This window comes from Lemur catta, chromosome 19 (genome assembly GCF_020740605.2).
Source record: "Lemur catta isolate mLemCat1 chromosome 19, mLemCat1.pri, whole genome shotgun sequence".
NCBI classification, from domain to species: domain Eukaryota; kingdom Metazoa; phylum Chordata; class Mammalia; order Primates; family Lemuridae; genus Lemur; species Lemur catta.
The window spans coordinates 31,395,754-31,409,233 of NC_059146.1; the positions used below are offsets into that span (position 1 = coordinate 31,395,754).

General features: G+C 36.7%; 1 protein-coding gene across 1 annotated transcript; it reads right to left on the reverse strand.

Annotated features, from left to right (window-relative positions):
- Positions 1-13,443, reverse strand: ZNF829 (zinc finger protein 829). The gene is made up of 7 exons (XM_045532200.1): positions 13,314-13,443; positions 13,105-13,225; positions 12,611-12,735; positions 12,442-12,496; positions 6,948-7,074; positions 6,547-6,642; positions 1-1,159 (listed from the first exon to the last, which is right to left on the reverse strand). Exons 4-7 carry the CDS (start codon positions 12,472-12,474, stop codon positions 177-179), a joined length of 1,239 nt encoding a protein of 412 aa, XP_045388156.1. The 5' UTR covers positions 12,475-12,496; positions 12,611-12,735; positions 13,105-13,225; positions 13,314-13,443; the 3' UTR covers positions 1-176.
- Between the last annotated feature and the right edge of the window lie 37 nt (positions 13,444-13,480).

The following is a 13,480-nucleotide window of genomic DNA, read 5'->3' on the forward strand; positions in this document are numbered from 1 at the left end:
TCCAAAACTGTGAGACAATAAATTTGTTTTATGCTACCAAGTAATTGGTATTTGGTACTTTGTTACAGTAGCCCTAAAAAACTAGTACACAGGAGAACCTTTGATCATGCACATCCTGACTTATCTGTTTTAAAAAATATTATAAAGGTAAACAAAAGGACCTTACTTTCTTCCATTCAACCAGTATGAATTCCCTCATGGCGAATGAGGTCTGAGCGACTACCAAATGCCTTTCCACATTCCTTACAGTCAAATGGCTTCTCACCAGTGTGAATTCTCTGATGTCTAGTAAGGTTTGAGCCTTTATTAAAGGCCTTCCCACATTCATTACATTCATATGGTTTTTCATCTGTATGGATTCTCTGATGTTGAATAAGTTCTGAGCTCTGAATAAAGGCCTTTCCACATTCTTTACATTCATAGAGTTTCTTGCCAGCATGAATTCTGTGATGGTTAGTAAGTGTTGAGGCACTACTAAAGGCCTTTCCACATTCCTTACATTCATAAGGTTTCTCACCAGTGTGCATTCTCTGATGCTGAATAAGCCTTGAGTGCTGAGTAAAGGCTTTCCCACATTCCTTACATTCATAAGGTTTCTCACCGGTATGAATTCTCAGATGTGGAAAAAGTTGTGAACTTTTAGTAAAGGCTTTTCCACATACTTTACATTCATAGGGTTTCTCACCAGTGTGAATTCTTTGATGATCATTAAGGTTTGAGCAATAATTAAAGGCTTTTCCACATTCTTTACATTCATAGGGTTTCTCACCAGTGTGAATCCTCTGATGTTGAGAAAAATATGAACTACAACTAAAAGCCTTGCCGCATTCCTTACATTCATAGGGTTTTTCACCAGTGTGAATCCTCTGATGCCGAGTAACAAGCGAGCCACGACTAAAGGATTTTCCACACTCCTTACATTCATAGGGTTTTTCACCATAATGGATTCTCTGATGTTGCATAAATTGTGAGTTCTGGTTAAAGGTCTTTCCACATATCTTACATTCACAGGGTTCCTCTTCATTATTATGATTTTTTTGATGTAGAGTGAGAAAGGTAGGTTGAATAAAAGTGGGCATGTCTTCATGAGTAAGTATTACTTGTCTGAAATGTCTCTCCTTTAGGGACAATATCTTGGTCTCACACATTGATTCCAGATCTGAAAGAAAATAAAAAGGCAAATACTCATTTTTTCTATTCTGAGGAAGTTACCTAAAAAGGATATGGAAGGATTAAATTGAAAATAATATGCAAGAAATTAAATGCTTAGGCAATTTTCAAATATGGCTAAGCAATTTATAAAACGGACAGGAAAGGAGCAGACATTAGAGATGTAATAGAAGAATCTGAGGATGGTGATTAGGTAAGTATTAATATTAATAGATGACCTCTATCATTCTCACATTTTGGTGTAGATCAGAATCACCTTAAACCTTGGTGAATACAGAGTGCTCAGGGTCATCCTTGATATTATACAGCAATTCCAGTCATATATACATGTATATAAATATATACTCATATATACAGAGCACCATATTGTATGTTTTACAATTTGTGGATAATTGTCAGACGTACATCAAAGGACTATTCATCCAGCAATCTCACTACTGGTTATTTATCCAAAGGAAAGGAAATCAGTATATCAAAGGGATACCCGCACCCCCATGTTACTGCAGCACTATTCACAATAGCCAAGATACAGAATCAACCTAAGTGTCCATTAACAGATGAATGAAGAAAATGTTATATATACAGAATGGAGTATTATTTAGCCACAAAAAAGAACAAAATCCTGTCATCTGCAGCATCATGATGGAACTGGAGGTCATGATGTTAAATGAAATAAGCCAAGCACAAAAAGACAAATATTGTATGTTCCCACTCATGTGGGAGGCAAAAAAGCTGATCTCATGGAAGTAAAAAGCAGAATCATAGTTACCAGAGGCTGGGAAGGGGGTTGGGAATGAAGAGAAATCGGTTAATAGGTACTAACATACAGATAGATAGAAGGAGTAAGTTCTAGTGTTTGAAAGCACAGTAGGGTAACTATAGTTAACAATAATATAGTGTACATTTCAAAGTAGCTAGGAAAAGATTTGAAATGTTCCTAACACAAAGAATTGATAAATGGTCGAGGTGATGGATAACCTAAATACCTTGATTTGATCCTTATACATTGTATGCATGTATCCAAATATCACATGTACCCCATAAATATGTATAATTATCAATAAATTAAAAAAAAAATCTTGTTAGAGATCTAATGTACAGGAGGGCTATAGTTAGTAATATTGTATTGTATACTAGGAATTTGCTAGAAGAGTAGGCTTTAGGTATTCTTACGATAAATAAAAAAAGAAAAGAAGAACAGTTATAGTTATGTGAAATTATTTGCTTGACCAGTAATTACTTCAGTATGTATATGTGTATCAAAACATCATGTTGTACATTCATACAATTAAAAATAGCTTATTCATAGAAAAAATAAAAATAAATTTAAATAAAATATATGGTTGATTTTTGTTATTCATAGTATTTATGTTCTATGAATTCACTGTGAACACTGATTTAGTGAATACTGAACTGCTTTTGTCAGTTGATCAATATATAATGGTTTAGATATGCTTCTGTTTAAAGACACTTTCTTTAATATGTATTGTTGATTGATTACCACTGAACCCATGGCCAACAGCTCTATAACTCATGCCTGAATAAAGTTTAGCTAACACATATGTTTTCTCCATAAGGCACATTAGTCTTCATGTGCCCAGGGATACTAGGCAGCACTTCAGCACTATGCCTGGGAGGTGATTTTAAACATTGAATCATGAAGAAAAGCACAAAAATGCAAAAGTTGTGCCCCTAAATAGACTACAAAAAGAATACTTTTTTACAGATTGAGAGCTAAAACAAGAAGGCAGAGCAACACCTTGTTTGACCTTACCTGGGAATGTGTGCGTTAGGAGACTCAAATTTCTTGAACTGTACATATATCCACTAAAGCTCTGCAAGTATTGATATTGGGGTTACAAATAAATTTTAGTGAGTTGGTGAATTTGTAAATACAGAATCTGTGAGTAATGAGGAATGACTTTATTTTTAATAAAAAAGGGGCATAATTTCTATTAAAAATGGCAGATTATACATATGTATTTACTATTACTTGTTCATGAATCCACAGTAAAATTATACTAAAAGCTTAACAAAGGGAGGTCAGGAGTTTAAGACTAGCCTGAGCAAGAGCAAGACCCCATCTCTACTAAAAATAGAAACAAAAAATTAGCTGGGTGTGGTGGTGTGTGCCTGTAGTCCCAGCTACTCGGGAGACTGAGGCAGGAGGATCGCTTTAGCCCAGGAGTTTGAGTTTGCTGTGAGATAGGCTGACACCACTCTGTCTCAAAACAAACAAACAAAAAATGTGGTGATTGTGGGAACCCAGCCCTCAACTACCAGAATAAAGTATCAAGAAATACTTTTATAATTTCATGTATCACAAAATTTCAAAATAAGCATACTATTCAAAACATGAAGGTAAGTACCAGAAGTATCAAGGTAAGAGTTGAAAATGTGTTCATTTTGATGAGAGGGACTGGGGCAGTCTGGGTGGGAATATATAGATGGAAAAATATGCTGCTGTTTTTCAATATAAGCTTTTTAACACTATGTGATTTTAAATGCTGTAAATGTATTACTTTAATAAATATCAAACTGAATCTAAAAAAATGAAAAAGGAATAAACAGGGACCACAAGTAGAATGATATGAGGGTCAAGGGAAGATAGAGAAGGGCTCGAATTATTAGCAAGCTGGTAGGAAGGAAAAGTGGTAAGAGAGAGACAGAGAGAAATGAAATACTTAAGGGCTGCTGAGACCAACTGATAGCTGAGAAACAGTGAAGATTCAAAAACTGCCTATGTTCCTAGAGCTTTGTTGAATCCAAATTCTTTCTTAAAGGAGGCACAGATCTTCTATTACACTTCCAAAACGAACTCCATAGGTGACAATATCTGCTTCTCTAAGTCTCCAACTATTAACTTACTACTTGGATCAATTTCACTTCTATATTTTTTGACTGTTTTATAACTTTCTTCTGAGCTTCCTCTTTGATATTCTCATTGCTGAATCCATTCTGTGGAAATTATTTACAGAAATGTCCTAGCTCCTACATTGGACAATAAGTTTCTTAATAAGCCTACATATTTTCTAAACTGCAGCACCTAGAAGCCTACTTAGGTAGTTTTTACAAATCAAAAAGTCAGGCCGGGCACGGTGGCTCACACCTGTAATCCTAGCACTCTGGGAGGCCGAGGCGGTTGGATTGATTGAGCTCAGGAGTTTGAGACCAGCCTGAGCAAGAACGAGACCCCATCTCTATTAAAAACAGAAAGAAATTATATGGACAACTAAAAATATATAGAAAAAATTAGCCGGGCATGGTGGCACATGCCTGTAGTCCCAGCTATTCGGGAGGCTGAGGCAGAAGGATCCTTTGAGCCCAGGAGTTTGAGGTTGCTGTGAGCTAGGCTGATGCCACAGCACTCGGCACTCTAGCCTGGGCAACAGAGGGAGACTCTGTCTCAAAAAAAAAAAAAAAAAGGTCAAATGTTTTTAGAAGATCTGCTATTTAAAAATGTTGATTCTCTACTGAGAGATTTATTTCAAACTGAATCAAAATGCCAAGTTATTTTTTATGAGAATATTAATAAGCTAGTTTTAAAATTTATATGAAAATGCAAAAGACTAAGAAGAAGCAGGAGAACTTGCTCTACTAGATAAGATTTATTACCTGCTACAGTATTAATTTAGTATGGTATTGACATAAAGGTAGACAAATAAGCCAATGAAAAAGAATAAAATTCAGAGATAGAATCACAGATATATTATAGAAACACAGGATTTATGACAAAGATGGTCCTACAGACAATGGGGATAGGACAATCATTTCAATAAACACTGATGGGTCAATTAGATATTCACATGGAAAAAACTTAAATTTGACCCCGACCTCACAACATACACAAATATCAACTTCAGGGAACTAGATGTAAATGTAACAGGTAAAACAATAAAGCTATTAGAATGCAACACGGGAAATATCTTCATGACTTTGGAGTAGGCAATGATTCCTACCCAGAATACAAAAAAGCAACTATAAAGAACATTATAAAGAAAAAGATAATAACCGACTACATTAAAAATTAATAACTTCTTTTCAACAAGACACCACTAAGAGAGTAAAATGGCAAGTGGTAGAAGATATTTACATCACATATAACCTACAAAGGGCTCATATATGGAATATAGAAACAACTTCTCCAAATCAGTAAGAAAAAGATAGACAACCCAATAAGTTTAGCTGAAAAATTTAAACAGGCACGTCACAGAATACACACACACACACACACACACACACACACACACCCCAGAATGACTAAAACTAAAACATCTGGCAATACCAAGAACTGGCAAGAATACATAACAATGGCAACTTTCATACTGCTCGTGTAAGTGTAAATTGGTATAATCACTTTGGAAAACTAGTATCATTTATTATACCAAAGTTGAACATACACTTATCCTATTATCTAGTAATTCCACTCCTAGGTAATTGCTCAAAAGAAATGTGTACATATGTTCACCAAAAGGCATATGCAAGAATGTTCACATTAACATTATGTATAATAGCTAAAAACTGCAAACAAACCAGCTGTCGGTAGTAGAAAGGATACTTAATTTATAATAATAATGAAGCATGATTTAAGATATATTTACAGGGTGGAATACAACATATTCAATGAGAATGCACTAACATCAGATATATGCAACATCATTAACATATCAAATAAAAACAATGCTGAACAAAAAAAGCCAAAGGCAAAAGACTAAATACCATATGATTCTATTTACATAAAGCTCAAAAACAGATAAAATTAATCCATGGTGCTAGGATGATGTTTACTTTGGAGGAGGAAAAAGCAATTGGGAAGGGGCAAAGAAAGAGTTCTGGGGCATTAGTAATGGTTCTATTTCTTTTCCTGAGTGGTGGTTACATGGATACATTCACTTCACACAATTCATCATGCTGTAAAATCATAATCATGAAGTTTTCTGTATGTATGTTATATTTGAATTTTTCAAAAAGTAAAAAATAATCAAATGTTGACAAATGAAAGAATGTACTGCTAAATCTAGGACAAACTGAACAAAGAGGTTAAATAATTGGAAAGCAAATAAAATGAAAATTAGTACAGGGAAAGAAAAATACACATGTATTTCTTTAGGGTGGGACTATCAACTGTTACACAAGTCTAAATGCAGCATATCCTAAGTAGGAATGAAATAGAAAATGTAGGTAGAATAACTGCTTTCCAAATGAAGAAGGAAATTAATATTAATATGCTGTATTGGACTAGAAAGAAAGTGTAAGAAGAAAAAAAGTGTGGTAGCTCACATGGAAGAGGTCTTGGGCCTTTATGGCGAGCTTCCTGATAATATCTCAGAGGTAATGGCCCTGCTCTTGCCCTACCATCTATCATCTATTACTTACCTGAACAGAGGCCTCTGGTCAGCTCTCTCTCAACCATCCATGGCTCTTTTCCTTGTTCCAATAAGGAGATCACAGCTGGCTTAGAATTTGAAAGTCCTGCTCACAAGAAAAGACATGGGACATGGTTATGCTGTGGGTGTCCCAGAAATCAGATCAGTTCCTTGGTGATCAAGGAAGAGATGCCACTACAGAAGGCCCAGAGAAAGATGGAGAAGATGAAGCTTCAGTCACAGCCCACTGGAGCTGCCTATTTCCAACTCTTTCATTCCATTCCAGCTCAAACCACTCCTTGGGGAACAGGGAGTACAAATTCAGCTGGTTACTTGAAGTGAATATTTAAAACGGAGAAAGGAGACATTCTCAAGGGCAGATTTTGAATTTTGGGGGATAGTGATTCTTACCCACTGAAACCAGGTTGCTGAAATTCTCCAACATCACTTCTTTGTATAAATTCATCTGACCAGAGTCCAGACATTCCCATTCCTCCTGAGAGAAGTCTATGGACACATCCCTGAACATCATTGACCCCTGAAACAACAAACATGCTTCTCAATGAAGGAGTGAAGAAAAGGATGGCAGTAGAGGAGATGGCAGAAGGCCCTGCAGGAAAGGACAGAGTAAGCAAACTGAAGGGGCTGGGACTCTTACATATTAGTAGAAGACATATCTCCTGTACACAGAGGGATATGTCTAGGAATGTGCAAATAGATGAACTTTTCCACTGATGTGAAGCAGCAAGCATTCCGCTCAATTCCTTCTCTATTCCTTTTTTCCCTTTAAGCCCCAAGAGAAGGAAATATCTGATGGACTTTCAAAAATATCTTACAAGATATTTTGGAGTAACATTTCAGAATGTCAGGGGAAAACAGAACTTTCTAAAAGCTTCCAGGAAAACACAGATCATATAAAAATGTTCAGGAATCAGAGTGGAGATGGAATTTTCAACAACACCATTAAAAATAAGAAAACAAGCAATTACTTTAATATTACAAAGGAAAATAAATTCTGACCTAGAATTCTATGTCCAGTCAAATTACTAAGCTAGTATGAAGATTAAATCAAAACGACTCTAGATCTGCAGGGAATGATAAAATTATCTCTGATGTAGCTCTTCTTAGGAAGCTACTGGACTATGTGTTTCATCAAAACTAGGGAGTAAATTAGGAAAAAGAAAAGGTGTTATAGTCAGAAACTGGAAACTAACATGAGAAGGGTAAACAAAGTCCCAGTATAATTGTAAAAGGCAAGTCCAGCATAGTATCTGGCAGCAGATTTAGAGAGCAGCATCTAGGAACAGAAGAACAGAGGACTATAGGAAAGAGGTCTCCAAGGAAAAATACGAAGCTAACATATTTAATCACACGGAAAATATTGATAGGCAACTGACAGCAATGTTGGAGAATTTGAAAAAAAATTAGCAACACATACATGAAACCAGGCAAATGAAGAAATAAGGCAATTTATTCTCAAAAAAAAAACTCTACTAGAAAAAATCCAGGATTTAGCATACTAATTGGCTTATAGCTACACTAGCTACAAGTCCTAATCACAAGCATAGCAATGATTTTTTTAATTGTGATATAACTCTATTGCAGGGTCAGAAAATGAGGACTGTGGTATGGGAAATCTCAATCCACATTTATCTACCAGGAAGTCACCAAAAATGTCTATCAAAAAATAGCAATACAGGAATAATAATTTGAAATATAAGAAAAATGCCAAGAGAAACAGCAAAAAGAGTTCAGAGTAGCCACCTAAGGAAATGGGATTGGGTAGTGGCACAATGCCTTGTCATTTTTCACAAGTCTTTTAACAGGTCTTGAATTTTTTAAATGCAAAATTGTTCAAGCATTAATTTAAAATATCAGTATTTTAGACAAAAGCATACTTCAAATTTTTTGAAAACTGTAGTTCTTTTAAGACTGTTACAAGAATTATTTGCTATTAGCATAAATTCTTTAACTTTTATAATTTTATGGTAGCAGAAATTTCTATAATACAAATATTACTGAATAAACCTTGTATTTCAGACATTTTGTTAGGCAAAATCCTTAAGATCCTTCCCAGATATGTACTCCCTTCCCCATACCTTGTCCTAAGCATCTCTTCCATTTTGCTGCTCCTTAGTTACATCTTTTATAATAAAACTATAATCGTAAGTATACTGCTTTCCCGAGTTCTGCAAGTTGTTCTAATGAATTGTTGAACCTGAGGGAGAGTCATGGGAACATCTCAATTTGTGGTCAGCTGGGCAGAAGTTCAGTGCCTTGGGGATAACCAAGACTTGTGGCTGGTGTCTCAAGTAGGGGCAGTCTTGTGGGACTGAGCTCCTTTAACTTGTAGGGTTTGTGCTAACTCTACGTAGTATCAGAATTCAATTGAATCGTAGGACACTCATAAGTGTCCAAGAATTGGTTGTTGTTTGGAAAAGGACGCATAATACCATCTGATAGGGGAAATGAGGCCAAGTAACGGAGGCCCTTTAGACTCCAGGGTCCAAAGTGGAATGATGAGATTCTTCGTGAGAATTTTTGCTATATTCTCTGGAGTTTGGAGGGCACCAAGACTGGTACCTATTCCTCTCCCTGGACCAGGCATGGACCCAATGAAGGGACAAAAGGACTTCAACAAAGAACTGGATCATAGAATGCCAAAGTATATGACAGGTATTATAAGTAGCCATTTCAAGATGTGCTGCCCATATCACAGAAAAAACAATTACAGGTTTCCAATAGGGACTTCTCTGAGAAACCCATAAAAAAACTCTATTAGAAAAAGAGTGTTAAACATCCATCAAGGAAAGAGAGATCAACACCAAAACAAGTCAAGAAAGACTTTCCTTTTCCTTACCTCCTTGTCCCTGCCCCTGTTCTAATCTCATAGGATCCAGAGACTGCCTATTGGGTGGGAGAAAGAGGAGCTCAGGATAAGGAAATTGAGAAGTTTAATATGTCCCTCTTTCACACTGCAAGGTTCTAGCCTGAAGCAAGCCTGAGCTCAGAGAAGAGGCTTTAAATAAAACTTACATATTATTCCACTGAGCTAGGGTTGTAATTAGTAAAATGAGACTGATCTTGTGACTGAAAACCATCAAAGGATACCAAACAATGATCAAAACAATTATAGAGCCTGCACAAGTTTTTATCCAGGGCAACAAAAAATTAGCCCACAGAGATGGTTGAGAGTAGAAATTATGATGATAAAAAAAGCAATTTATTTTGCTTACTTAATAAAGAGTCTTGCTTATTTCAAAGTGCTAGTTAGAAGAGGATTTGCTTTTCCAGGTACAAAGTCATATCACGTATTAAAAGAGAGAATCTTATATTCTTTTTATAATTTTTAACCTATTTTTTTCTTGTGTAAGTGTTTTAGTTAATGTCTCCAAAACAATGTTATATAACATCAATAGTGGTGTATATCCTTATTTTTTTTACAATGGTCAAATATTTCCTGGATTAAACATTAGGTTAGCTTCTGAGAACAAAATTCATTTTATTCCTTTTAAAATTTAAATTCCACTGCAGTATACTGCTTCCCTAGTAATCTCCTTAATATTGGGCAGCAATCTTCACTGTAGAAATGGTGAGTGTTATTAGAGGCTGATGGGACAGAGGAATCAGATACTCTATTTGGGCTTCAGCACTGGAGACAAGATTGAGAGATTCAATCCTCTTATAAAGAAACTCAGATAAAAAGGCCTTACACTGAATAGATTTAAGAAGATTTATTCTTATTCTGATTCTCTTTGCGTCTGTATCAAACACATACATTTTAAAAATTGAAAGTAAGCCCACTCAGAGTTCCAAATTTATACCTTGAGAAAAAAAGATTCCTATTTTGAGTCCTCTACCCTAATATGGATCCTCTAATTTTTAGATAACACTATCATATGGTGAATGGATAACCTTACAATTTTGTGAGTTCCCCAAGATTAGAAGTGCTGAAACACAAATTAAATAAGGACATTTTTACTACTACTTGGGGGAAGAATCCAAAAACTCTAGTTGCCTGCCATGTCACTGCCTCCTCATGAGATGAGGTAAAGTTCTTTTGTTTAATATTGCTTTGACTTGAGCTAAAAGTATCAACTGTAAAAACCAAAAAGAGACTAAGAGGGAAAAAAAAAGAACAAGAAATTATAACCTATGTTTAGTTAGAATCTGAAAAGGAGAAGAAAGAGAAAGAATGAGACATGGGCTCCTTGAAGGGGTAATAACTAAGGATTTTCCTGAACTAACAGTAGACCCCTATACACAAATTAAAAGACTCCTACAAATCCCAAGCAGATAAATAAAAAGAGAAGCATACTTACATATCTTACACTAAAATCACAGAGAACCAAAAACAGAGAGAAAGTCTTTAAAACAGCCAGAGAAAGAAAAGATAGATTACCTTCAAAGAAGAGCTAAATTAATCAAGACTTTGTGATACTGGCACAGGAATATATAAATAGATCAATGCCACAGAAGAAAGAGCTCATAAATATATCCCTGCACATAGAGACACTGGATATATGTGAAGACCAGTACCAATATATGGTACTGAGAAAACTGGGTATTAATAAGGTGGAAAAAATCTGACCCATACCTCATAGCATATACAAAGGCCAGTTACAAGTGGATTAACTATTTAAACAGGAAAGCAAAACTTACAGCTTTAACCATAAGTATAGACGAATATTTGCATGACCTTGGGACAGGTAATGGTTTCTTAAATAAGATACAAAAAAGCACTAACCAGAAAGGAAAAAAATTGATAAACTCAACTTTGTTAAAATTAGAACTTCTGTTCATAAAGTCATCTTAAAGGAAGTGATAAAACAATCCAAATAGTAGGAAAATATAATCAATAAAGGCCCCATATCTAGATTATATAAATAACTCCTATGAATCAATAAGAGCTATTCCAAGAGAAAAACAGGTAAAGATTTGAATAGACATGTCAAAAAAGACACCCTAATAACCAACAAACATATGCAATGGTGTTTGATCTCATTATTAACCATGGAAATCCAAGTTCGAACCTGTGGGGGGGGTAGTGTATGTATCAAAAAATATATATTTTTTTCTTTTCTTTTTTTTTTTTTGAGACAGAGTCTCATTCTGTTGCCCAGGCTAGAGTGCTGTGGCATCAGCCTAGTGCACAGCACCCTAAAACTCTTCGGCTCAACCAATCCTCCTGCCTCAGCCTCCTGAGTAGCTGGGACTACAGGTGCATACCACTGTGCCCAGCTAATTTTTTCTATTTTTACTAGAGACAGGATCTTTCTTTTGCTCAGGCTGGTCTTGAACTCCTCAGCTCAAGCCATCCTCCTGCCTTGTCCTCACAGAGTGCTAGGATTACAGGTGTGAGCCACCAGGCCTGGCCATAAATAAATATTTAAATAAGGATTTTAAAGTCTGACACATATGATCTGAAGAAAAGTATAAACCATAGTTATCTCATACAAAGAAATATATATCTTTGAAAAATGGTATTTACCAAGGCCACTTGATGACACAGGAGAATATTTATGATACTGTTTAGTGAAAATGCAGGATATAAAATGGTAAATGAAGTAAAATTTGATTTTGGAAAAATAATGAAAATACATTAATTTTAGTTATTTGAATGGTCAAATTTTATTTTTTCTTGGTAATTCCATGTTTTTGAAATCTGTAAAATAATCATGCTTTTATTTTAAAATCATATTATATTTAAAAAGAAAAAAATTTAGCAAGCATAAGTGGAACCATTTTTCAATAATTGAACATTAGGTATATGGAGGGTATTGGGCTTTAATACCAAGCTCAACAATCCTTTTCTGCAATGGGGAAATTATAGGGACCTATAATCTAATGACATATCTTTATTAAGCAAGAATTTTCAGATAAAAAAGAAGAAACTCCAACACACCTTCGATATTGCTTGTAGGAGTTCATCATGCATTCTTCTCTTCTGAGTGACTCAACTGGAGAACCATGGAAGTGGAAGAGGAAAAAAGTAATTGCGAGACAGCAGGCTTTTCTTAGTACCCAAATGGGTCAGGTCGGAGGTCATCCCCAACCCCATCCCCATTACCCACCACACACAAGGAATGGAGATCAGAGGAGAATGAGGGAGGCATCCTGTCCAATTCATGAAAATCAGGGAAAGGCTGAGTTCACTGTCGTCTAGGGCTAGAATCTGATCGGACCTCAGAAAGGTTTCCTAGGGACAGAGTTCTGGAGTCACAAATGACACAGCTGACAGGAGCCCCACAGCCCTACACACAGTGCTACATACATTTAGGCACAGTCATTCATACTTAAACCATGGGGATACACACGGTAATACAGCTACAATCACACACCCATCACGGGACACACAATTAGAGTCGCTGGCACCCTACAGTGTCGCACACAGTCACAAGACAGACACACACAGTCACAACCCCACCATGACAGGCATCCCATATCCGCACATAAAACCGGGGTGTCACCTCTATTTCACAGACAATTCCACAACCTCCCCTCTTCAGGCCCCTCCACCCGCTCAGGCCCGAGGCCCCAGCTCCCCACTGGCCTTGGGTATTCTCACCGAAGGCCTTTCCGGTCTTTCAGGATCGGAACCTACAGACCGAGCCGGTTACCCGGGGAACCAGAATCTCCCACCTCTCTGATCTAACAGTCCCGCCAGGCGTGACGAAACATTCAGGTTCCTGTGAGAAAAGAGGACACCAGGCCTTCTGGGAAATGTGGTCCACAGAAGAACCCAAGCCGATTTCGTCAGCGCCCCACTGTGCCCACCCGAAACTACTGCTCCAGCAACTCTCAACGTCCAGCTGAGGCTCAGAGTTGCGCGTCGCCGTAGCGCCGCGGACCCGGCGCACCCCAGCTCCTCACATAGGAAACACTGAGTGCTTCCGGCCGGAAGTCGGGTCGGGCCGCAACGCCTTCTGGGAGGTGTTGTGCTC

What these genes read in the sequence shown, in the direction of transcription:
- ZNF829 (XM_045532200.1), bottom strand. Translation starts at nt 12,474, where the DNA reads ATGCATGATGAACTCCTACAAGCAATATCGAAG. An exon ending in TCCTACAAGCAATATCGAAG is followed by an intron (nt 7,075 to 12,441) that starts GTGTGTTGGAGT and finishes TTGTTGTTTCAG; the next exon opens with GGGTCAATGATGTTCAGGGA. An exon ending in CAGCAACCTGGTTTCAGTGG is followed by an intron (nt 6,643 to 6,947) that starts GTAAGAATCACT and finishes TCTTGTGAGCAG; the next exon opens with GACTTTCAAATTCTAAGCCA.